Genomic DNA, 27,289 nt, shown 5'->3' with positions numbered 1-27,289 from the left:
TTAGTGTTATAACCCAGTTGGGAGTGAAGTTTTAGAGGGGTTACACGGGTCAGCTGGAGATATGTGGGTAAAACTAAATCTGTATTCTCAACATATGCTGCTAGATGCTGCGGCCTTTTGTGTCCTTGTTAGTGTGCCAGCTTTTTTTTTTAAATGTGGGTAGAGGAACATTTTTCCAAGGAGCCTTTGTTTGAAACCAAGTATATAAAGATTATAAGCAGTCAGAGTTTTAAAGCCTCATGCACTCCCATAGCTGAGAGTCGCCGGTTGATGTTTCTATAACGGCAGCGCAGCAGGTCTTTATATGTAGAACGTAGGTCTCGGTTGAAAAAGGCATAGATGAAAGGGTTCATGAGTGAGTTGGTGTAGCCCAACCACAGCAGTACTCTTTCCAGCCAGACAGGGGCACAGTTACAGAGCACCCCACAGATGAACGGTCGTGCTGTGGTGAAGAGGAAAAACGGCAACCAGCAGAATGAAAAAACCCCCATGATCACTCCAAGAGTCGTTGCTGCCTTCTGCTCACGCCTGAAAATCGATGCGCTCCGCCGTTCACGATTCAACAAGCAGGAGAGGGTGGAAAACTCCTCAGAGGTTGCACCATTCTTCATCCCGTGCATGCAGAACCCATCTACAGTGGCCAAAGCTGGTTCGGGACAGGCCAACTGAATTGGAGGAAGTGAAGTGAAATTATGTTTGGCCCCACTTCTGCGAGCAGCTTTGAAAATCTTGTAATACATGAAAAGCATGACCACCATAGGGATGTAGAAGGCCACAGCAGTAGAGTAGAGGGTGTAGCCCACATCCTGACTGATCAGACACACTCCCGCAGTGTTGACGTTATGTGCCCAGCCGCAGAATGGCGGCAGAGTGATGGATGCCGACACCAACCAGACACTGACTATCATCTTGGCCATCAGCTGTCCGTTCTGTCTCGCAGGGTAGGTCAGAGGACGAGTGATTCCAAGGTATCTGCGGAAATAGAGGATAACACGGTTAATGAGGTCAATCAAAGGATGAGTTTGACGTTTTGACAGCATTCCTCAAAACGACTGAACCCAAGCATCTCACATCTGCCCCAAAATGTGCCAGAAATGGCTCAGAATACCTCAAAAGCATCAGACCTGAGAAATTCCTCAAGGTCACCCAAATTTAACAAACTAAGTGAAAAGACAATGGCATTGCTAGGAATACTGTGCTTGAAGTACAGGTTTCCACTCTCGGCCCTCGTAGTAAACTGGAGTTCTGGAGTGGCATCTCCTAGGTAAAGATTTTGTCCACCCTGAAGCACCCAAAACAATAAGTAAAAGCTACCTGAATGACTACACATCTAATAAGGGCTATGCAATATATCGTTTCAGCATCAATATCACTATGTGTGCATCTGCAATAGCCACATCACAGGATCTGCAAACACACATGACTTTTGGAGTAATTGAAATGTTTATATAATCCATCAGAAGGCAAAAAAAGGTCATCTTCAAATGCGTTTATAGTGGTTCCAAGAAAGCATTACTTGTTGAGATGCTATCAGTCTTATTTTATTTTATTTGTACAAAGTGCAAAAATGTGCTGAGCGCATGTGTAAAAATCAACAAAACATCGTTGAACGCCAATGAAACTAAGTACAAGATCCTCCTTTTTTATTTTTGATGATTGCAAATTTTAACCATAAAGTTACCAAAAAGTTTAGCATTTGAATGTGTTTTAAGGCTTGTGACTGTGTGAGCAGTTCAAGCCAGCTTAAAGCATTCGGTACAAGAAATTATAATGTTTGTAACTTTAAGAAAGATCAATTGTATTTATGTATATACAACAATAGTGTTCATTTCATTCGATGATTCAATCTGCTTTCCTGAATATTGCTATTGTCAACCGTACAGCATTGTTTATTTTACTTTTGTCTTTGCTCAACTGCATCGGTCTCAAACTCGATTCCTGGAGGGCCGCAGCTCTGCACAGTTTAGCTCCAACCCTAATCAAGCACAGCCGATTCAACTAATCAAGGTGTTCAAGACTCCTAGAGACTATTAAGCAGGTGTGAGTTGGAGGTGGTTGGAGCTAAACTTTGTAAAGCTGCGGCCCTCCAGGAATTAAGTTTGAAACCATTGCTCTACTGTATTGATCAATGCTTGTGATTGGTTCACTATATTTTATACAGAACCATCCCAATCGATGTAAAATGACGATTTCTGCCCAAATAGAGCTATTCATTTCATCTGGTGAAATGCTACTTAGTATTGCAACATACACTCACCGGCCACTTCATTAGGTACAACTGTCTAACTGCTTGTTAACGCAAATTTCTAATCAGCCCATCACATGGCAGCAACTCAAAGCATTTAGGCATGTAGACATGGTCAAGACTATTTCTTGTAAACTTAGCATCAAAATGGGGAAGAAAGGCGACTTTGAACATGGCATGGTTGTTGGTGCAAGACAGACTGGTCTGAGTATTTCAGAAACTGTTGATCTACTGCGATTTTTCACACACAACCATCTCTAGAATGGTCAGAAAAAGAGAAAATATACAGTGAGCTATTATGTTGGCGCAAATGCCTTGTTGATGCCAGAGGTCAGAGGAGAATGGCAAGACTGGTTCAAGCTGATAGAAAGGCAACAGTAACTCAAATAACTCGTTACAACTGAGGTATGCAGAAGAGCATCTCTGAACGCACAACACATAGAACCTTGAGGCAGATGGGCTACAGCAGCAGAAGACCTCACTGGGTGCCACTCCTGTCAGCAGAGAACAGGAAACTGAGGCTACAATTAGCACAGGCTCACCAAAATTTGACAGAAGATTAAAAAAACGTTGCCTGGTCTGATGAGTCTCGATTTCTGCTGTGACATTCAGATGGTAGGGTCAGAATTTGGCGTCAACAATGTGAAAGCATGGATCCATCCTGCCTTGTATCAATGGTTTAAAGCTGCTGGTGGTGGTGTAATGGTGTGGGGGATATTTTCTTGGCACACTTTGGGTCCATTAGAACCATTGAGCATCGTTTCAACACCACAGCCTACCTGAGTATTGCTGACCATGTCCATCCCTTTATGACCACAGTGTACCCATCTTCTGATGGCTACTGACAGCAGGATAATGCTCTGTAAATGTCATAAAGTGCAAATCATCTTAGAATGGTTTCTTGACATGACATGTTAATGAGTTCACTACTTAAATGGCCTCCACAGTCACCAGAACTCAATCCAATAGAGATGCTTTGGGATGTGGTAGAACGGGAGATTGGATGTGCACCTTACAAATCTGCAGCAACTGCGTGATGCTATCATGTCAATATGGACCAAAATCTGAATCTATTGTTGAATCTATGCCACAAAGGAATAAGGCAGTTCTGAAGGCAAAAGGGGGTCCAACCTGTACTAGTAAGGTGTACTTAATAAGGTGGCTGGTTATTATATATCACACAAAATTATAATATCGCAAAGTCAATTTTTCCCAATATCATGCAGCTCTATATCTAATTAACACTTCACTCTCTAATGAAAGATTATATCTATATGGTGTATATCTAGATAACCTTTGTGAAGTTTGCTCCTTTCTAGATGTGTAGTAGTATTTGCTTATCATGAGATTTCAGACTCTCGACCAGACTGGTTTGCATATAAGAAACATATTTGATTGAGTTCTCACTCAGTCAGTTGTCAATTTCTTATGAATGCACTCAACATCATGGTAAAAAAACAATTTTCAGTGCGCTTTAAACTTGCATTGAGATGTTCAGTGTGATGCTTTGTCAAAAAGTTTCTGACAGCATTAGCATATTCATTCTAGATGGCTTCAAAAGCTTTCAGAAAAGAACTTCCATAATTATGAATATGTAATGTTTGCATTAGCAGTCTTTCATGCTGCATCTTTCTCTTCTCCATCCTGTTAAGTTATAGAGGTTATAGAAACCCTTGGGCATAATGATACGGACTGATCTCATTTTCCACATTATGCTGAGATTGAAATGCATCTAGAAAATTGACATTTAAGTTGCAGCTGTGGCTTGGTGGATGTTTTGATCCAACACATTAAGCCTTGGTGCTCATCCTGGATGGCATGAGTTTGAATTTGTGAAATAAAAAAAAAATATTCTCTGCAGATTCCTCATTGCGTTTATCAAAATCTGCACTTTCACAGCAGAGATCCTTTCCAAAGGCTAACTAAAGGTTCTATGGGTCTAGATTTTGAATTGAACATTCGTTTGGCTTCTCTATACCTGTTAAAGCACAATGTCTCTATTCTCTGCCCACCTCTAAAAATAAAAGCGTTCATTTCACGCATGAGGATTCCTCTGATCCAGGACAGGCTTAGAGGCACACTTACTGAACTGGACTCTTAAAGTACTTAAAACCTTTCATACATCTACATAGAAACTACAAATTAATTGCTGGACCGTGAACCCATTTACATTACTCTATTTAGGATATTACAATTATTTACTGTCAATTAAAACATATGTTTAAGATATAGACTGTAGCCAAGAGAATTTTGAAAACACACAAACAAAATACATCCAAACACACAGCATTTTTGAAAGAAATATATTAGACTGACTGATCAAAAATATAATAAACCAGTAATGAAATAGATAAAAATATGTGTTCATTCATACACTCATTTTCTTTTCGGCTTAGTCCCTTTATTAATCTGGGGTTGCCACAGCGGAATGAACCGCCAACTGATCCAGCATAAGTTTTACGCAGCGGATGCCCTTCCAGCTGCAACCCATCACTGGGAAACACCCATGCACTCTCATTCATACACATACATATACACTATGGACAATTTAGCTTAACCAGTTCACGTATAGCGCATGTCTTTGCACTTGTGGGGGAAACCAGAGCATTTCATATTTTAATAAATGTGAATTTTCAGCATCATTACTCCAGTCTTCGGTGTCACACCATCCTTGATCCGCTACTATCAGCTATTACTAGTTGTAAACAGGGTTATTTAGTTAGCCAGAAATAAAATTATGAACTAAAATAATATTTGTTGCTTAAATTAAAACAAATATTATTTGGACAAATAAAGCCTATATAATCTAGAACTAAAACTAAAATTAAACCTTAGAAATAAAAAACTAAGATTCTATATGTACTATGAACTTAATTTAATTGGAAATGCTCTTGTTGAATAGATCTGTTCAGAATCAGAATCTTTATTGTCATTTTACAAAATACAGTGAAAATGATGTTTGCTCCTTCCCTTCAGTGCAGTCGTAATTGACTAAAACAACAACAATAATAACAAGAGATGAAAAAGGTCAAAAGGCAACAATAATTATAAAAATAGTAACAATACAATGTTAGAGGTGTATATAAAGTGGCGAGTTCATTTTCTAGCAGCTTTCAAGTTAAAAAGTGAGTAAAATGTTGTCCAGAAAGGCATACAATGTAATGTCCGTGCATAGAAATTGACAAGGGCACAATAATACATAAAGATTTTAAAACAGCAGTGCTTAAAGGGCACATAGTTTACCTCTTTTTTATGATTTAATATTAATATTATGGTTCTTTTAAGTGTGTCAGTTTAGGTTCAGTTCAAAACACAATTCAGATTTTTTTATTATAATGTGTTAAAAAGTGTCATGTTGGGGGCGTGTCCACAGTTCGCTGATTTATGGGTGTGTTGCTTCACATGTAAATTAGTTTCAGCTTCCCGCCAACGTAACAAGGGGGCGTGGCCATGAGCTTACCCGCTCTGCGTTTGCAACAGTCTGACAGGCAGACGGAGGAGAGAGGGGATCTTACATGTACGACTCTGACACAGACCAAGCAGAGAGTACACTGAATTAACTTTGACTGAGGCACCGGATGCGCCGCTCAATGCCGCGACACGGCACACTAGACACTCTCTGCAGCGCGGCAGAAGCATGAAGTGTCCCGAATCATCGCGCCACGCATTTTTGAATTCTAAACATAGGTTTCTGCAGCGGTCCGCGGCGCCTAGCCGTCGACTTGAGTGTACCCTGATAGAAACCGATGTTTAGAATTCTAAAACGCATGCTAGTTAAGATCACAGGGAGCTTCTGGGATCGTGAGAAATGCTAACGGCTGAAGTATAAGGTAGACTCAATGAGAAGTACACATGTTTGCAAACCTACCTAAAGATACAACCAATAATTCCGATTAGAGCGATAATGTGGAGAATATTGCTCTTGTGTTGAGCTAAATGAGCCTTGCATCTAAAAATAGAGCTAGGGTGTTCCTTTAGTGATATCGCTTCGACTCACGCTGAAAATGGCGGACATGAATCAACAAACTGAGGATAAGATGACGCGCCTGTCAATCAATATTGGTGGGTGGGGGGACCACTCTCCTACGTCAGGTAGCGGTCGATTTGAAAACAGCTACAAATTGGTCCACCTTTTTTTATGTTGTTAAATTGAAAAAAAGCACTGGGTGTGCTTATATCACCCCAATATGACAGTCTATACACCATACATGCACATATGTCTGTCCAAACAGCTTGAAAAGTAGATTTTTTACCATAGGGGCCCTTTAATAGCAGAGGTTATACATAATATTTACATTTCTCATAATTCTGTACAGAAAAAAAAGATGGCAAAATATCATGTTTCACAAAACACCCCGATTTATTTAGTAAGTAAGTAAGTAATGTGTATTCATATAGCACATTTATTGTGTATGGCCAGAATGATTGGAGTTTGGGCAGGACACCAGGGTTACAGCCCTACTCTTTACGAAAAGTGCCATGGGATTTTTAATGACCAAATAGAGTCAGGACCTAGGTTTAACATCTCATCCTGACATACTGACAGTATAGTGTCCCCTTTACTTCACTCGGGCATTAGGACCCACACAGACCTCAGGTTGAGCGCCCCCTGCTGGCCTCACTAACACCACCTCCAACAGCAACCTAGTTTTCCTATGTGGACTCCCATCCAGGTACTGACCAGGCTCAGCCCTTCTTAGCTTCAGTGAGTAACCAGTCAGACTGCAGGGTGACTTGGCTGTGGCATATTTAATCAAATCTCTTAATCGATCTCCTTTCTTTAGAGGCATCACAAACTGTATTGGTATCCACTAAGCACAGACAAATAAACAAACCCCCTATAGACTAAACAAACTTAGTTCCAAGACCTGTGTCAAAGGTGTAAGAGATCTACTGGGACACTTCTTCATATGCTCTGGAGCTGTCCAGTTTTGGAGACATTCTGGAAGTTGTCATTGCAACATGATCTGAAATATCAAATTGATCCAGATCCTGAAATTTGGATACTAGGTGATATCAGTTCACTTCAATTGACCTACCACAACAGCTATTTTATTTTGCTTGCAAGTACGGATGCACGATATATTGGCAGCAATATCATTATCGGCCGATAAATGCTAATTTTAATGTTATCATTATCGCACCGATATCAAAATTAAGCCGATATCTTTAAGCCGATAGATTATGTCATTGTACAGAATTGTCTGGCTCTTGTTTTGTTATTTAACCTATTATTTATATGCAACAGTCAAGTTGCGTGTTAATTTGCTATGCAAAGAAAAGGAAATAATCTACTTTTGGTATGCTGATTCATGTGAAATCGGGAATATAGGTCTATATAATCACTTAGCAATTTTTAAATGATTGCATTTTTTGCTTTTAGTAGGCTATTCTAAGATCAGTTCAAACTTTTATGAAGCTTTTAAATCAGTTGTTCACTGTACAAAAGTATAGCATTTTGAAATATTTATATTTATCAGCCAATATATTGGTTATTAGCCTACAAATCTAAAGAGTTATCTGTAGGCCCACATGGAATCTGCGTGCGCAGAAATCTGTAGATTTCCGCAGATTTTGCCCATCATTGAGTCTATTTATTTACTTGTGTAAATGTGTGTAAATTTGTATTTATTCAGTTTTTCAATTAATTTCAGTAATATTATTGACTAATATGAAAGTGTTCTTTTGATTTATTTGCAATACAGTCTTTTAGTAGATTATATATATTGCTTTGTTCACCAAATAAGTGGATCTAATTGGATTTGCACTGTAAACATTAAATAACAGTTAAAAAGCTATTATTTTATGTCATATATTAAGTTTTTAGTTAGGATGCTCCCAAAATAATTCCACATAAATCTGCAGATTTTTTACAAAATTCTTCACAAAAATAGCAAAAAACGTCTGCAGATTCTGTCTGGCCCTAGTTATCGGTTTTCAATATCGGCCTAAAAATTTATATCGATGCATCACTACGCCAAAAACGATACTTCAAAAATGGAAATCTAAGGACCCCCCTGAGAAAAACACTTGATCAAAGATTCTGTTTTGATTTCTTGATACATTACCTCTGTTAGACTTTAATAATTGATTATTTCGTATAATTAGTTTTGCTAGGCATTTTTGTATTTGCTGTTCTTACTTTCTCTTATTTTATGTTATTGTTTTAATTCAATGTTTTATCATATTTGTAAATGTAATTTATTTGTGCATCATTTCTAGACATTACTGCTTTTATTTATTATTACCATCAACCATTTCAACTATCTTTACGTAACATCAAAATGAGAAATGTTTTGACAAAATTTGTGACAATTATACCCTGTATAGATGAGGGGTGGAGGGTGGGTTGTATTTGCATTTTTTATTTCTTTTTAATTGTCATTATTGTTTTTCCTTTGCTAATTGTTAAAAAAAAGTCCTGATTCTCTTTGTATTCTTACATTCTACATAATGTTTATTGTCAATAAACATACTTTCTTTAAAAAAAAATGCACCAAACTATAGTATATAACCTGAAAAATCTGATTATTCATTCATTTATTTTCCTCTGGCTTAGTCTCTTATTTATCAGGGGTTGCCACAGCGGACTGAACTGCCAACTCTTTCGGCATATGTTTCACCCAACGGATGCCCTTCCCATGTCTTTGGACTGTGGGGGAAACAGGAGCATCCATAGGAAACCCACAGGGGAGAACATTAATTAATAAAAACTACACTATACTTACTCCATGACTACTCAGTTATTAACAATGATTCTAATTATTATCAATATTGAAAGTTTAATATGACTTTTTAAATTCATTTGCATAATTAACTCTGTGTACACTCAATATTAGTGTTTTTTTTTTTTAGCAAGCATCATATGATATGCCAATATCTGAAAGCCTCTTCATAATACACCGTGATCTCAAACTGAGTAACTCAGCAGGGTGGCCGGGCATCTTTTGATGTTGAGTGCCATCTACACTTGAGTTTGCTCTCTGTGCCCCTGTAAGACTGGATGAGGTACAGCACATTTGCACAAGCCACTCAGAAAACAGGAAATAATAACTGGATTAAAAAAAACAGGATAAGTGGAAATGGAGATGAACAATGTAGTCTGGGCACTTCTCAAGATTAGGCAGATGCTGACAGTGGCAGGTCCATCAAACCAATGGAAGTTATTGTGACTGTCAGTCAGAATTAATTTGAGAAACAGAAGCAATGATAAAAAGAAAGCAAAAAGATTACATGAGACTAGGGCTCGGCGATTTGACCTACAGTAAAATCAAAATATCGATTAACTGAATATGTTAATTCGATTACGATTAGTGAACGATTTTACCAGTTGATTTATTTTGTTGTTTGCCTTCATAGTTCGCTGATCATTTTTGAACAGTAAATGTCACATATTACAAGTATGAGATTTCTGAATGAAAGGTGTTACTTGATTTTAAAATAATTGAAGGAAACACACACTATCTACTATTTATGATTATTAATTGAACATCAACGTTGAACAACTTTAATTAAAACACACAATGCCTAAAACCAACAGTCACAAAATTTATTATTTTCAAAGTGTTTCATTTTAAAAATAGAAAATAATCTCTCCTAAATAAAATAACTCTTGTATATCCTGTAAATAATATTTTAAGCAGTGCATTTCTTGAATCTTCTGTAAACAAATATTTTAATGTAATAATTTTATTGTAATAGAAAAGATGCCGTCTCAAGGCATCTCTGGCATAGTTTTGTCAGCGTAGTGCAAACGTACATTTTTGCGCATAGTTTATAATTGTTTACAAGTTTCTAGACCACCAGTAAAGGTGAGAACATATCACTCTGTCTGGCAAGCAGAAGAGCTAATTTTTTTTCTCAATATTTTATTTGTCATCATATTTTAGCAAAAACATACCTTTCAAACTTTTAAAAAACAGCATTATCGCTTCAGTGAAAAAACTTTGCTCCTCTGCTTGCCAGACAGAGTGATGTTCTCAGTTTTCATGTTTGAGTTTGAGGTTTGAGAGTTTCAAGAAATAATTGTTTGCTGAAATACATGCTGTAAACACTGTACAGACATGCATCAGAGTGGTAAATGAATTTCAGTAGTAAATTCCAGATGAATTGTCCAAGGTAAGGCTCTTCTTGGTTAGGCACGTGAGCACTGAATATCCATTGAAGTAGGGCTGGGCGATTTGGACTACAATCAAAATCTCTATTAATGAACAATTATTTTATTTATTTATTTATTTATTTATTTATTTATTTATTTATTTATTTATTTTTGGCCTTCATGGTTCACTGACAGGTTTTGTACAGTAAATATGCTCAGATATTACAAGTATGATATTTTTGAATGAAGGGTGAATTACTTGATTTAAAAATAATTGAAGGATTATCTACTATCTGTGATTATTTATTGAACCAATGTTAAACAACTGAAAATAAAACACAGATCGCCTAAAACCAACAGTGACTGTTTTCTTATAAAAAAAAAGTCTCAATAAATAACTTACTTTTGGAAACAAAATAAATTATTTTCCATGTTAAAAGTGGAAAATGAGCAGTATCTCTTCTAAATAAAATAACATTTGTATATCCTGTAAATAATATTTTAAGCAGTGCATTTCTTCTCTAAACAAATGTTTTAATTTAAATGATCATTTTAATGTAATCTCTGCATCTCTGGTGCAGCCTCCAATCATCGGCAATGTAGTGCAAAGTAACACAAAAGTAACAAACAGAGCAGGGTCACGGGACTCCACATGCGGTAAGGTAAGTAATTAGTAATTAGTTCTGAATGTCGATTACGATTACTTTTCAATTAATCGCCCAGCCCTCCATTGAAGCCCTGGAGCTCACGTCTCAGTAATTGTTTAATCTACATATATGAAGTCTAAAGGTTATAATTTTCGTCTGTAATTAATTTGAACAAATTTCTTGAATTAAAAAATTTAAAAAATTTAAAATAGTCAATGTTTCGGTGTTAAAGAAGAACTTTAGTTGATTGGTTGATTCACAAAAAAGGAAAAAGGCTACTGGCACTTTCAATAAAACACATAAGACAAAAAACATTAATAAATGTAACTCCTGGCAATATAATGAGGTCTTAATAAAAATTGGTCTGTGCAGATTTCCACTATTTTCAGGACACATTTTTTTTCTTTAAACTTTCAAACTCAAACCTGAAAACTCAAAAACTGCTCTAATATTTGAACCACTAAATGACAGCTTAAATAATAAATAAATAAATAAAGTGACGCAGTGGCGCAGTAGGTATTGCTGTCGCCTCACAGCAAGAAGGTTGCTGGTTCACTGGTTCAAGCCTCTGCGTTTCTATGTGGAGTTTGCATGTTCTCCCTGCGTTCGCGTGGGTTTCCTCCGGGTGCTCCGGTTTCCCCCACAAAGACATGCAGTACAGGTGAATTGGGTAGGCTTAATTGTCCGTAGTGTAAGAGTGTATGTGTGAATGAGTGTGTGTGGATGTTTCCCAGAGATGGGTTGTGGCTGGAAGGGTATCCGCTGCGAAAAAACGTGCTGGATATGTTGCCGGTTCATTCCGCTGTGGCGACCTCGGGTTAATAAAGGGACTAAGCCGAAAAGAATGAATAAATAAATAAATAAATAAATAAATAAATAAATAAATAAATAAATAAATAAATAAATAAATAAAAAGATTCTCCAAAATGTCACAAGTGTTGAGTATTATATCATGCAACACGGATATACTTCTTACATCATGCAGCACAGATATACTTCTTTGCTTCAAATCAAAATAATGCTGTTATTCACATGGTTGCTAATTGGTTTGATTTAAGTCTTGTAATGCTTAAAAAATCCATTATTAAATCCATATAGGAAAATGAATGTGAAAATATTTTCTGTAACGAGTGCTACTGAAAAGTTTTCAGACACTAATAACACTGTTATTAGGCTCCTTGCAGGTAACAAAGCAGCTCAGTTGGCAGCTCAGCTCAGGGCATAAATCATCAGACAAAGCAAAAAAAAAAAAGCAGATCAAAGCAAAGTTGAAGGTCTTAACATGACAGGACTGTTTTGTGTGGTAATATGTTGATGAGGCACATCACTGAATTTGCACCTCATCATTCAACTCTCCGTAATAAAAGGCCCTCTTGAACTATCAAATATACCAGAGCTAATTATTCCGAGAGAACTGCAGTAGTTCAAAACAAAAGAAATGACAAATGTTGTGCAGGAGCATCATTAGAGAAATGTACTTTCAGTATCAACTGAATTCAAACTCATTTTGTGAATAGATTTGTTAAGAGGCCTAATCAAATAGACCCCTCAATTCAAATAATGAATTACACAGGTTTACCTATCAATATGGGATCTGTCATGTCTCTTGTGTTTTATGAACTGGGGGACAAAATATAAACAATATATAGTATATGAAGTATATTTAATGATATTTTTGACATATTCCTTTTGGATTTGATTGGAGCTCACATCAAGTTTGATATGCTTAAACGGATAGTTCATCCAAAACATTTGTATTTACTCACCCTCAAGTGGTTCATGAATTTCTTTTTTATTGATATTTTACAAATGTTGGAAACAAGTAATCATTGTCATCCATCTAGAAGGAATTAAACAAGGGCTGTGGGAAGTCAATGGTTTCCAACATTGTTCCAAATATCTTCTTTTGTGTTTTACAGAAGAAACTGGTTTGAAACAAGAGCAGGGTGAGTAAACGGTGACAGAATTTTCATTTTGGACTGAACTAGACTTTTATCTTCTTCAAATTGAAAATCTGTCCTATCGCTTTTACACAATTCTATTCTTAACAGTGTCTGAAATGTTGTATTATGTTTGTCTTGTGCTTATTTGCCTCTTTGGGATGAATCTGCTACGTGAGTATTGATATATATATATATATATATATATATATATATATATATATATATATATATATATATATATATATATATATATATATATATATATATTGTACCTATTTGATCTATTTTTCTCAGTTTAAATGGATTGAAGGTTGTTGGGGCATGTTAAAAAACAGGCTTTTATTGAAAAGAAAGGTCTTATTGAAAACACAATATCTCCAAACGACGCACAGAGGCCTTGGTTGAGTGGTATTTGTTATTCAAGCGTTCAGCTTCTGAAAGAAGTATTAAAGTTTCGTAAATGATGACTTCAAGTTGTAGAGAGAACTTTTTACAAAGCTTCAAAAGTCTTTAAAAGAGAATATTTCTGCAGCCATCTAAAAATCCTTGAATTATTTATCTTCAGTGCTTGCAAAATGTGCTATTCACTGTATAATTTTAAAGGTTAGAGAAGTAGTCACATCTTTTTTTGAGCCGTTCGTCTGTTTTATTGCCTTGCAATGTTAGTCACCCAGGAAACAAAGTGTTTATGGAAGAATTGTTTTAAACAGAAAGAATTTACAGACCTCCAGAAGACGATGGAACATTTGAAAAGGTCATTGGATGATAATGATTTTTTGAAAGACTATTAGGAATAGTGCTCCTACAAATAAAAATGTGCTTAAAAATATTAAATCTATAATTATTTACATTTATTACAGATTTAAAATGTACTACAATAAATTTCTCAGTTATTTCACATCATTGCGTTTAAGTTTACATATCATTGGAAACGGGTGGATTTAAAGGGCACCTATTTTATCCCTTTTTCAAGATTTAAGATACGCCTTTTGTGTCTCCAGAATGTGTCTGTAAAGTCTCAGCTCAAAACACCCATCAGATTATTTATTATACTATTCAGAATATTGGGATTTTCTGCTCTGAACACAATGTACTGTAGCTGTTTTTGTTGACTGTGCCTTTAAGGCTAGTTCTCCCCACACACCATTGCCACATGCCTGTCAGAGTGTGCCTCAATCTCCGCCTCGGCTGCGTCAGACAAACAGCTCAGAGACAGACGTGAAGGAAACAGATCTCAGGTAATGTTTGTGAGAAATACTACAGTAAGAACTTTCCCAATGATTATTTGATGTATTTGTTGTGGATTTATTTCAAGCCTTTCTGCAATGATGAGTCACACACAATGTCGTTACAAAGTTCACACACACACAGCGCGTACGTTTAACTTTGCACTGTTTTTGCACAGAAAATGTGACAGGATACATGTTAATATCTACTGCTGTCTGAATATCCGTCATGTTAATGTACAAAATAAACCTGATTTAACGTCCACAAACCAGGATTGAAGCGTCTTCTTTGATAATTGTACTAACATGTGGCTGTGGTGATAAAGACGGTAAAATTGCTGTAATTCATTACAAACATGCCCTGTTTTAAAAACCACTTAGTCACTTCGTGCACCTGAAAATTTGAGGGCCCCCAATAAATACCTAGAAGTACAAATGATGCCTATATTAGCTGTGTGAACGATTAGATACACTGGCTAAGTGGGTGAGTGCCGCTTTTTGTATTTCTGTTTATTGTTTAGGGAGCGTATTTAGTGGCATTGAATACGCCGAAGATTTCAGATTCTGTTTCTCAATTTTATTTCCTTTAGTTAGTTTGGAGGGGATCTTGTGTTCTAGCTTATGTGGCTGTTGATTTGGTTTAGTTCTTTGCTTTGGAACCACTCTAGTTCCTTTGCCTCTCCTTTAACTTTAAGTTTGGTTATATTTCTGTGATTGTTTCTATTTATTTTCAGTTGCACTGTAAATAGCTCAAACATGCCTCTCTTTTGTTGGTGTTATCCTTTTCCTTATAGATGAATAAACAAATTAAATGTTAAAGTTGTTTGTCCTTGTTTATATCCATCTTTTTAATTCAGTAGTAATTAATTTTCTAAATGTTGTGTTTTCTTTCCCTAGACACCTTATTAAATCATAACAATAATGACTATCTTTCATATTTTTATAAGTTTTAATGTAATTATTACATCCCCCATCCCTAATCATGTCAAGCAGTCAAATCAGATGAAGATTTCATTTAATAATCAAATAAATGTGGAAAAGAAGATATGAGAAAAAGACAACCAAATAAATAAATATAAAATACAAAAGGTGAATATTAGGACTGTTGGACCACATAGGTAGAATTTGTTAGAGCCCTAAAATCACAAAATCTGCCCCTGAATGGAAAACTGCATTGTTGGTTGAAGGCAGTGGATGCATGTTGATGTTGGCCCTGTGCTTATCATTGAGACCTGTGATAGATTGAATCTAACTATTTAATTGAATTACTGGGACTGAGCAGGGAGTTTCAGCGTGCAGTGCTCACCTCCTGGGCTTCCAGCTCAGAACTTTATCAAAGAGCTCCATCAAAACTGCATGCACTCCAGGAAACAGCTTCAAAGTCTACTTCATCCAGCCTCAAATGACGCTCAGTTTATTTATTTATAGTTTATCTTGTACTTTTGGAATAAACTGATATATCCTTGTACATTTTCTTGAAAAAAGTATTAATAAACATTATGCACTGCTTAACAGAGAGCGGGAGAGCTGTCAAAGGTTATATTTTAGTAGCTACAAAGCGAGGAGTCAAAAGTGCAATTACATAAATGCTTCATTTAGATTTGTGCATTGACACCTGGAACTCTGGAAACTGTCTAAAATTAGGATTTATGATTTATAGACTTGAGTAAGACATAGTTTTTGTTTCATTATTTGGATAACTGATGACATTTTTTCAAAACTGAAATAAATTAGAGCATTTAGAGCATTTTCATTTGATTTTTATTGACAACACAAAACCAATTATTTACCTTCAGAAGAGTTAAAAAAAAATCTTTCATCACAAAAATATTCTTACCAATTGTGAATTTGTAGAACAAAAATCCTCTAAATTACAATATTTTATTTGAATTGTGGAAGTGTTAGCAGTGTTAGCCTTTACAGAATAAAACAAATATATATTTTTCACACCCATACCTAATCAATCCAGTAAATTCAGCAATATAGCTCCATTTAAACCAAAGCATGGCAACAAATAAACACACACATAAACTGCATTTAAAGATAATAGATATTTCAGTAGTTTTGGTTAAAGGTCATTTAAATAAAGACATTTTCATGTACCAGACAAAAGTTTGGGGTCAGTTTTTTTTATTATTATTATTAATTTTATTTAATAATTTAAATAAAATTATTCTGTTCGTCAAGGCGGCATTTATTAAATGTAAAAACAATGTTAAATTGTTAAACACTTGTTTATTAAATGTTTATTTATTTCATTTATTATATGTAGTTTCAAATTAAACTATTATTACAGTCATATTGCTTTTATTACCATTACCATTAATAATAATATTATTATTAATAATAATATTAACAATAATAATAATTAATATTAGAGTGATTTCTAAAGGATCGTGTGACTCTGAAGACTGAATAATGAAGCTGAATATTCATCATTAAAATCACTGGAATAAATTATAAACTACCTTTGAACACACTGTAAAACCCAACAGTTAACTTTATCAAATAAAATGAGTGTAGTAAACTCAAAATTTACTGAAAGTAATTCTACTCATTTGAAATGAGTTTTGAACTCAGTGTTGAAGGTAATGAGTTAATTAAATACCTCATTGTTTCAACTTAAATAGAGTAAGTTCACAGTACTCACATTGATTAGTTTTTTTTTAACTCAAATGGTTTGTAGCAATCGGTTCTCTCAAGCAGTTTGAGTTGCCATAACTTATTGGGTTTTACAGTACTCAGTTGGTTTGAGTTCTCTTCATTTATTGGGTTTTACTGTGCTCAAGTTGCTTCATTTACTTAAATCGATTAAGTTCACAGTACTCACTAGGATTAGTTTTTAAACTTAAATGGTTAGTTGCAATCGGTTTTCTCAAATGGTTTGAGTTACCTTAACTTTTTGGGTTTTACAGTGCAGTTATTTTAAAGTGCAATAACATTACACAATTTTACAATTTGTACTGTATTTTTTATTAAATAAATGTGGCCTTGGTGAGCAGGATGAGCTTATTTTAAAACATTTAAGATACATATATCTGTCATGAAGTTGCCAACAACCAAGCATAGAGCAATTAAGCATTATAAAATGCATTGTTTGTTAAATAATGAATATGAACAAAAAAACAACAACACATGACTATAAAAAGCCACTATAGCCTTGTTTGCATAAAACAGATCTAAATATGATCAATTTAATTAGCCACCAAATTCTCTTCACAATCCTAAAAAAAATGTTTATTTTAAACTTACCTATCCACACTGATCACACACAGTGTCATTATTGATGCTGTGCAGCACATGACATCCATCCCAATGAAGATGTTGCAGAAGACCTCTCCAAAAAGCCAGACTCCTCCGGTCAGGTCGGTCACAATGGCAAAGGGCATCACGGCCACGGCCACGGAGAGGTCAGCTATGGCCAGAGACACCAGCAGATAGTTGGACGGCTGTCTAAGCTTCTTCACCACACAAACCGCGATCACAACCAGCGTGTTTCCCATGACAGTGACCGCGGTGATGGAGCTGAGCATCAGCCCGACGATCACAGTCTTGGTCAAGTCCAGATCCAGGGTCCGCTGCTCCCCACAGGAACCATTACTTCTGGGCTCCGCTGTGGTTATTGCAGTGGGGAAAAACTCTGTTGTCCCATTGAAAAGGGCTAGTTCGGTCTCTCTGGAAGCCAAAACCAGTTCGGCGCCATGTGTCGTGAACATCACTGTATTGTTGATGTTTTCAACGTGAACAAATATTCCGCGCGTTTGAAGTGGAGAGTGAGCGTCATGATGATGATGATGATGAGTTTCTGAGTGCAGATCTGAGCTCCACAAGAGCCAAAAACAGGAGAAACCCCGCTCTCTGACACCAGAAACACTAAACACACACACACACACACACACTCTCTCTCAGTCTAGAGTGTAGAAAAAAAGGCGAGTGAAGCACACACCTTCCAAAATTAAAAAGTTTAGCCTAGTAGCCTAATTAATGTAGCCAGATAAACAGAACCTTTTTGATGGGAACTAAATTCTGGCATTGAACAGCTCTGTGATGACTTTAAATTAAAACAGGTGCATTTTATGAAAACTGCTTAACGCTCCTGAAAAAACAAACAATAGAAACCATCATGAAATTTGTAATGGTAGCCTGGTTATTAAAATGGACATGATAATGTTACAAACTTTTTGTGTTGCCTTCTATTGGGGCATTTTAAAACCAATACATTCTATACAATATAGTTTATAATGTTTAATGACATTTGCAGAGAAAACCGCAAAATGTTCTGTGATGGTTTCTTTTTTTCCAGCAGAGGCATATTCCACTTCTGGTTTCATAACAGCTTTCAGTCCTGTTTTCAGCTTTGATAAAACGTCAGCTGAGTTATTTTTGTTGCATGGCAACGTTCGGTCACATCAGGTATTATGTAGCCTATTCTTTGAATTTATACTATATATGATATACTCTATCTATCTATCTATCTATCTATCTATCTATCTATCTATCTATCTATCTATCTATCTATCTATCTATCTATCTATCTATCTATCTATCTATCTATCTATCTATCTATCTATCTATCTATCGCTATAGTTGTCAATACTAATAGCTAGGCTATATTTTATATTATTTATTGCAAATTATTATTATTACAAATATATATATATATATATATATATATATATATATATATATATATATATATATATATATATATATATATATAAATTATCGATATTATTTTAAATAAGTTGTATTGTAATTAACACATATTTGTCATTATTATTAATAAAATTGCTATTGTTTTTATTAATATAACTATTTTTTATATATTCTAATAGATATAATTGTTACTAAAGCATTCTCTTCTAATTAATATTATTATTATTTACATATGTAACGAAGCACACTTTTGTCAGCACTCATCTGGCACATATTTTTTAATGTTCACGAACAGAATGCAGTACAAGGTCGCCCTCTGGCGAGAAATCTTGACTTTGAAAGCTTTTAGCCCACAGTGTCTACCAAATTACTTAGGCCTACTGTTGTGCTATGTGCACACTAGGAAATATAAAACCAGTTAGTTAGATGGTTATTTTCTTACCTTTTTAAATGCACTCTACTATCTTCATTTTTTTATCATTTATTTAGACATGTATGACTTGATACACTGAAAAAAATGATTCATTGAGTTTACTGTTTAATGTAAGTGGTTGCTATCAATTTATATAGGCTGAATTTAAACAAACTAATTAAGTTCAACATTAACTTCAGCCCATATAAATTGTTTCCAACCACTTACCTTAATTGAGCAAATCCAATGAATCATCTTTTCACTGTCATGTTTCTGTGAAAACAGATATTTAATATTTATTATCTGTTTTTTGTCCTGTCTCTGTTATCCTGTTGCACTGTAGAAGCTCTGTAACGAAAACAAATTCCTCGTAGGTGTGAACATACCAGGCAATAAAGCTCTTTCTGATTCTGATATGGTTTCTCTGAACCAATTCTTTACCTTCAGAAGAGTTTAAAAGAAATCAATCACAAAAATGTTCTTACCAATTGTGATTTTAGTAGACCTTTACAGAATAAAACAAATATTAAAATGTTGTTCAAACCCGTACCTAATCAATCCAGTATAGTCAGAGAAACAGTTTTGAATATATGAGGAGTTCAAATGCAAAAACCTCTAAATGCTCACTTTTATGGCAAAGAAGAAGTCCTTGTCTGTAAAGTGAAATATCTCAATGCAAACAAAGGAGGCTGAGAAAAATTAATTTTCGTTTTCGATGGAAATTTCAGACGGCACTAAAGGTTTTTGCATCTGAAGCATATATAACTCAATATAAACCAAAACATCTTGACAACAAATAAACACATAAGCTGCATTTAAAAATAATAGATATTTCAATAGTTTTGGTTTAAGGCCATTTAAATAAAGATATTTTCAAGTAAAGTTTTGTTATAAAGTTTTGTTTTCGTTGTTTACTATTGAACAACACCCATTCTTGTCCTACAATTTTGAAAAACTTTTGATTCACTTCACATGTTGATTGTATCTGTCATAAAGTTGCCAACAACCAAGCATAGTAAATAAGCATTATAAAATGTATTGTTGAATGATAAATATATGATCAAAAAACATCAAAATCATCTTTCCACTGTTATGTTTCTGTAAAAAACAGATATGGTTCCTCTGATTGAATTTTATAACGGCATAAAAGTCACCAAATTGCTCATCTTTTTCCATGCTAAGGTTTTTATGATGTAGTAAAGCATGAGTTTAGACCAGGGGTGCCCAAACCTTTTCGTATGAAGGGCCAAAAAGCAAATATCAATGAGAGTCGTGGGCTGAAAGTAAATATACCAAACTACATTACACTGAAGTTGCCATGGGTAAATTCATAATATATTTCTGAATATTTAAAAAAAATATATAAAACATTACCTTTAATCACATTAACTAATGCAGTATAACTTTTTTATGATAGCTTAACAAACAATCACATTTATAACACAGTGGAGTTCAATGCTGAATAAACTAGTTAAACAGAATCTGCCTTTGACTTGAAAGTCTCTGCATTGTCAGGTGACAGTTTGTGCATTTAAACAAAATCTGATTAATTTACACCATTTAATTGAAACATTTAATTTCAGTTAGCTTTAAACAATAAAACAAACAAACAAACAAACAAAGGGTTATATTAAATTTAAATTGACAATCTCAAAACCATTCCTATCATTCTCCCACTTTTCTCAGGATTGCGGGCCAAATCAAAGGTTACCATGGGCCATCTTTGCAACTGGGCCCTAGTTTGGGCATCTCTGCTTAAACCTTACATTTACTGTGATGGGCATCACGGTGGCACAGTGGGCAGCACGATCACCTCACACCAAGAAGGTCACTGGATTGAGCCCTGGCTGGGTCAGATGGCACTTCTGTGTAAAGTTTGCATGTTCTTCCCGTGTTCGCATGGGTTTCCTCTGGGTGCTCCAAAGACACGAGGTATACTGTAGGTGAATTGAATAAACTAAATTGGGCGTAGTGTATGTATGTGAATGCAAGAGTGTATGGGTGTTTCCCGGTGTTGGGTTGCAGTTGGAAGGGCATCTGCTGCGTAAAACATGGTGGATAAGTTGGCGTGATTAATAAAGGGACTAAGCCGAAAAGAAAATGAATGAATACATTTACTGTGATCTGTATATCACTATTGGGCGAAACCAGTTTGTAAATTTTTTCAGCGTGACAATTACATAGAGTAGGCCAATAACCACATGTTAATTAATACAGGCTACAAGTTAATCAACAAATAAACAACAAAAAGGGACATTTCTACAATTGACCACTAGGTGACAATGCTGGACTACTGTTTATAGATTTTGTATCATCTCACTTCTCTAACCTTTTCCAATTGTTTAAAACACGTTTTTATTTTTAAAGTAGCCTTCAGAGCAAGTCAGGTTTACAAACAACCAAGAAATGAAACAATCAAAGACTTTTTTAGTTCGATCAATAGAAAATTCTGGATTAATTAGACTATTCACAATTCAAAACTTCCCCTGCTTGTGTAGAACCAAATTTATTTCTTTTCTTTTTTGGCATAAATAAATAGTTTGGTTATAACCCAGTGAACATTAAAAAATCAGACTCCTCAATTTGACCACTAGGTGACAATGCTTGATTACTGTTTATAAATGCTCTACCATTCACGATTCTGACCCTTTCCTGCTTGCGCTTCTGTATATCGTGGTCTTCGGATGGTTAATATCATTATTTGTAACTATGCACAACTCGCCTAGACATCCTATATGTTAAAAACTACACTACCCACAAATGTGCGTGCTCAGCCCAGGCCGCCATATTGTAGGAAATCCGTTCGCACTATGGATTAGAGTTTAATCCGTAAGAAGGGAGTCAGGGCGACTCAGTGGATCGAGCAAGAAAGCGGAAAAACAAACATAAATTTAAACGTTACAGTAAAAACAAATAGAAACCATTTTAGTATTAGCAAGCCGCTGTGATCTCTTGACAAAAACTGCCAAAATCTCGAGCAAAGCCTTCTTATTGTCGTGCGCCTCAGGCTCCCCGCCTCTCTTTCCTCATAGAGATGAAGTACGAGTCATTTTCGGGAATCGGTTCTTGTGGACAGTTCATTTTCAAGGTTCAGAGCTACAACAAATTTATCGATTCTTTTACGTCATGGCGTTATTGCGTCACTGACGTGGCAACATAAACTAAAAGCTACTTTACAAAATGTTGATATTTGCGTTTATTATGTCGATACATGCAAAAAAATCTACCTTTGAAGTGCAACTTTTTATTATTATGGGAAAGTTTCATATACACAAAAATGAACTGGATCAAAGTCAAATTTTCTTCAAGAGACTAAGGACTACTGCACAAGTTTGGAGAACATTGTTAATAAAAAGCAAAGAAGACTTGTAATATTCTAAAGTAATATAATTATATATAAATATAAAGTAATATATATTTTGTATGTACACTCTGGCATATGTTTTTGTATATTGCTATATGATTCTGTATTTGTTGTTAAAGATGGGACATAGCTACTACTTTTTCTGACTCAATTTTACATCCATAAATGTACATTTTTAAAACTAAAAATAAAACTAAAAGCTACTAACAGAAATAAGTATTTTCCCCCTCTAGGTGATTTAAGATTTTTACATATTTTGCATATTTTAATGGCATCCCGACTGTACTAGATGACTCTTCAGTTCTATACAAATCATATTAATTTCCTATAAAAAGTATACCAGTTTAGTAAAACTGATTGTTTAGACAAGACGTGCAACAAATGTTTACAAACATTTTCAAATAATAATAAAAAAAAATTACTTCAAGGTGTAGATTATTCTGTAGATTTAATGAATTCTGTATTTTGCAGACTAAGTGTATTATTTTAAAGTTTATTATTAAGTTAATGTCTTTATTTTGTATGCAATTTTAGATTAAAATTATGTAAGTTTTTGCATTTAAATTTTTTTCTGGTTGAATTTAAATCCATATAAATAAATATATACATACGTGATGTACACAAACCTTTTCTGTTGTCGATGTTTTATTGAGGTCAGCCATGTTTATGTCTATGTATGTATTGTGTTTTGCTTGTAAATATTATGTTTTAAAATGAATAAAGCTGTTGATAAAACATCTGAATTTGCATTTTATCGGGGATTAGTTATTTATTTGCTCAACTCGCTCTCTACACCAGTAGAGAACTCAGTTCAGTGAATCGGTATTGTGTTCACTCGAGAACCGAGTCGTTTTCGTCTGCGAACCGTTCAGACTGGGTTTGCGAACAGGTTCAAACGATTCCTTGAGATGATCCGACTCAAACAAACGATTCGTCTACGAGTCGGACATCGCTACTCCCTCAGAGAAATTGACAGCAGCTGGGTCGCCTGTGTGAGCAAACCCGAAGGACAGACACGGCAGAAAATAAAACTCTGCCGTTGCAGTGGGCTCCCCCTTCCCCTTTCCCCCACCGTTTGAGCGAACATATCAGTAAAGCGACCCCGGACGAGCTCTCTGACTCCGTTTCCCCGCTTTCACAGCGGAGCGGTCAGGACTTTTGTCAGTAGCTTAGCCGAGCTAGCGGGCTAACACGACTAGCTGGGTTCAGCTACAACAAGGAATTACAAATATTCCACCGAAAAACACTGAAGAATGTCGGGGAAGGATCAGAATAAACAATCCACCACCGAACGGCTCGTGAAAGGTACATTTTGTTTGTGAAACTGCGTTTTTATTCAGTTCGGGTGGGTTTTGTGTTAGCTAACCCGCTCTGGTAGCTGATGGGTGACATTCAGTTTATGTCTAATATAAATATAAGCAAGCGAGGACATCTGTTGTGCTGACTGACTTTTGGATAACTTAAAGTGTAATGACACATGTTGATGGCTAATTTGACAGGCTGGCTCGGTCTGCATGGGATGAATTAGCGTGAATTAAATGAGATCAATGAAGTTTTAAGCTCTAGTGTGCAAACATTACGCAGAGGCAAAGCTCTTATTAGTGAATTAGGCCATTATGGGATATTAGTGGGGATGCATGATACTCATAGTGGTCTGGATATGCAAAACACGTGAAATTCATGAAAATGAAACTACAGAAGCTGTATCAAGCTTTGCATTGCAGGTCTTTTTTATTTTTCACTTCTCTGTATCTGGCGGTTTGGTCGTGTCTCTGTCTATACATGCTGATTAGACATACATTCTAAAATGTAGGATGTATGAAACTTCTTTTTAGTGTAAACAGGCTTTGGTTGACTTTGATATGCATTGCAATCTTCTGTATTAAATGTAGTAATCTAGAATGTAACAGTGTTATAAATCTTAAAATGAGAAATCATCATACTTATGTGTGGAGATCATATATACAGTGCTCGGCATAATTAAGCACACCTTGTATTTTGGTGCATTTAAACAAAACATATTCATTAAAGAGATGTATTTATTAAAATAATATTTTAGTCACCAAACATATTTAGAAATTGAAATAATTAAATTCAAGCAAAATATTGCAAAAAAATTGCATCCTACAAAATTTGAAAACATTTTTTCTATTTTTTTTTTTTTTTTTTGCTTCTTGATTTTTCATCTTTTATTTATTTATTTATTTATTATTTTGTATTTAATATTTTTCTATAACATATATTTAGGTGTTCTAGTTTTTGGACCATTATCATTTATTTTGTTAGATGAGATCCGGATTTGCTTTCAGTACTGACTAATCTAATGTATATGCACAAATCTAATATTGTAAAGCTTCTTATTAAATAAATTAATTTAAAAGCGAGATTCGTGAGGGGTGCACTTATATATTTTGAGCACTAGGCATGGGACGATAACCGTTTTCAATGTATACCGCCGTTTGAAAAAGTCAAGGTTTTAAAAACGTTAACATTTTCTGCAAAATCGTTCCTAAAGTAAGAGTACGATTTTTTTTTTTTTATTATTATTTTTTTTCGGACATCAGTATCTCAAGCTGAAAAGAGATCCATAGATGCTGTTTTAAATGGTTAAAAAAAAATCAGTTTTGCAAATTTAAGACAGCAGAAGTCATAATTTAGCCTGCCATGTTTACAGTTTCAAAACATTATTATAAATGTTTCTAAAATAAAATCTATCGTGTTTAAAGGGGAAATAATGTTCTTTGATTTTACCCAGACATTTAAATAGCATATATTTAATGCTAATATATATATAATATAATAATATATATATAATTTTATTTTTTAAAATATTTTTTATAGAATTGAATTGAATTTAATATTTTAAAGCAGTAATCACAATACCGTCAAACCATGATATTTTTATCCAAGTTTTTCATACCGTCAGAATCTTATACCGGCTCATGCCTACTGAGCACTGTAGTGTGTATATATATATATATATATATATATATATATATATATATATATATATATATATATATATATATATATATATATATATATAATTTTTTGTTTTCTACTATATAATGAAAAGGTATATACATCATATATCAATTGGTCAAGTTTATTTTTAATATACTAGTCTTAAACTGAATGGGCATTAAATCTTATTATGAGAGACGAATATGTTTTACAGTTTATAATTGAATTGGTATGTGCATTTCAGAATAAAAGATTAATGTAACTTTAAAAGTTGCCTATTTAGCCCTATATGTTATTTTTGGTGGACTTATCAGAAGGATTTATTTTTATGAAGCCTTCACCTGCTTTATCAGTACACAAAAGTGCCTCTGTTAACATTAATTCAAATTACTGCAGTGCATTTGCTTTCATTCTCCTGCATCCATCGTTCTGGCTGTCGGCAAGGGAATTTGAGCAGAGTAAATGCTGTACTCTCTTGTCTGAAGGTAGAACTAAACTAATTGAACTCATCCCTGTGATCCCAATTAACCTCATACAAATAATCCTACTTTAAAATCAAGGAAGGATTGACCTCTGCTTAGGTAATTCATTTAAACATCAGCTCCCTATCAAGGGCTCATGGGAGTTTCTCATGTCGAAGCGGTGAGACACAGTCGAGTAATGCTCTAATTGGATCATTAGGTCAGTGTCTTCATGGGCACAGAAGCACCCGGGGAACTTTGACTTGTTTTTGATTAAAACTACTGTGTCCGCTGACATATATAGTGTGTTCTTGCCTCTCAGCCTCTTATTTGCCGCCGTCAGCTAGCTGTGTTTTAGCTGATCGGGCTCAATTAGACAGCCTCTGTAATGAGCTGTTGGCACTGGGCTCTTTAGTAGTCTAGTTCTGGAGCCGTAATGACTTGCGTCTTCCTTCCCGAGTCAGTCCATTCAGCAATCTAAATCGCTACAGACAAGAAAAAAACCCTCCTCATTAAAAAAAAGAGCTCAACCCTCGTTCTGACTAGAATTGGAGATCTTCGTTTTTCAAGAGCAGTAGCATTTCAGCTTCAAATTGGTTCCAGGTTTCACTGAATGCCTCCTTTCAGTTTGAGCACTCCAACACCTGGATTTTGCGCTACACATATGCGTAATTGCAGGCTGTCTGAAAAGTGTTTTTGTAGGATTTGTTTTGTCAACCGTGATGGTCAGACATGCATCTTATAGAAGTTTTGAACTAGAGGATTGTGCAAAAAGAATACAAGAGAGGGGAGTGAATATGTTGTCTGTGAAATAATGTAAGGTGCATTCGCTTAATTATCTACATTTCAAGATGATGTTCTGTTCTGACGCTGTTCACATCCTTCGGCTCAGAACTGTGTTTCTATGACAACACTAAATTAATCTGTAGAGAGGTCACATGGTACTAGTTTAGCTCTCAGAATATCCTTAGTATGAAACTTGTAATTGTGATCCAGATGAGTTGGAATCTTATAATTTTGGTGTTAAAAGATTGTGTGAACTCACCTTTAAAATGCAGTGTTTCCTCCCTGACACTTTTTAAGTGCTTGTTTCTTTTAGCTCATTTGTTCATTGATGCTTAATATATGGATCTTAAAGTCTTCATAAAAACCTGAACCAAACCCGCCAATTATGAGGTAAATCTCAATTTTTTTTTTAAAGATATTTGAAAAAGTTTTTTAAAATGCACCAAAGGTACAAGCTTTCAGCAAAGGGGATTACTCTACAAATATT

General features: G+C 34.9%; 2 protein-coding genes across 3 annotated transcripts in view; one reads left to right on the top strand and one right to left on the bottom strand.

The window, feature by feature from the left end:
• Nucleotides 1-221: 221 nt before the first annotated feature.
• Nucleotides 222-17,875, bottom strand: LOC130235858 (5-hydroxytryptamine receptor 7). The gene is made up of 2 exons (XM_056466369.1): nt 17,412-17,875; nt 222-972 (listed from the first exon to the last, which is right to left on the bottom strand). Exons 1-2 carry the CDS (start codon nt 17,873-17,875, stop codon nt 222-224), a joined length of 1,215 nt encoding a protein of 404 aa, XP_056322344.1.
• Nucleotides 17,876-23,522: 5,647 nt separating this feature from the next.
• Nucleotides 23,523-27,289, top strand: part of ppp3ccb (protein phosphatase 3, catalytic subunit, gamma isozyme, b) — a 55,086-nt gene continuing 51,319 nt past the window's right edge. For both annotated transcript variants that reach the window (XM_056466368.1, XM_056466367.1), the window contains exon 1: nt 23,523-23,896. In XM_056466368.1, the coding sequence (XP_056322343.1) occupies nt 23,845-23,896 (52 nt within the window). In that variant the 5' untranslated portion in view covers nt 23,523-23,844. The remainder of the gene's footprint in view (nt 23,897-27,289) is intronic.

This window comes from Danio aesculapii, chromosome 10 (genome assembly GCF_903798145.1).
Source record: "Danio aesculapii chromosome 10, fDanAes4.1, whole genome shotgun sequence".
In the NCBI taxonomy this organism is placed as follows: Eukaryota; Metazoa; Chordata; class Actinopteri; order Cypriniformes; family Danionidae; genus Danio; species Danio aesculapii.
This window is presented reverse-complemented; position numbering and strand designations above follow the sequence as displayed.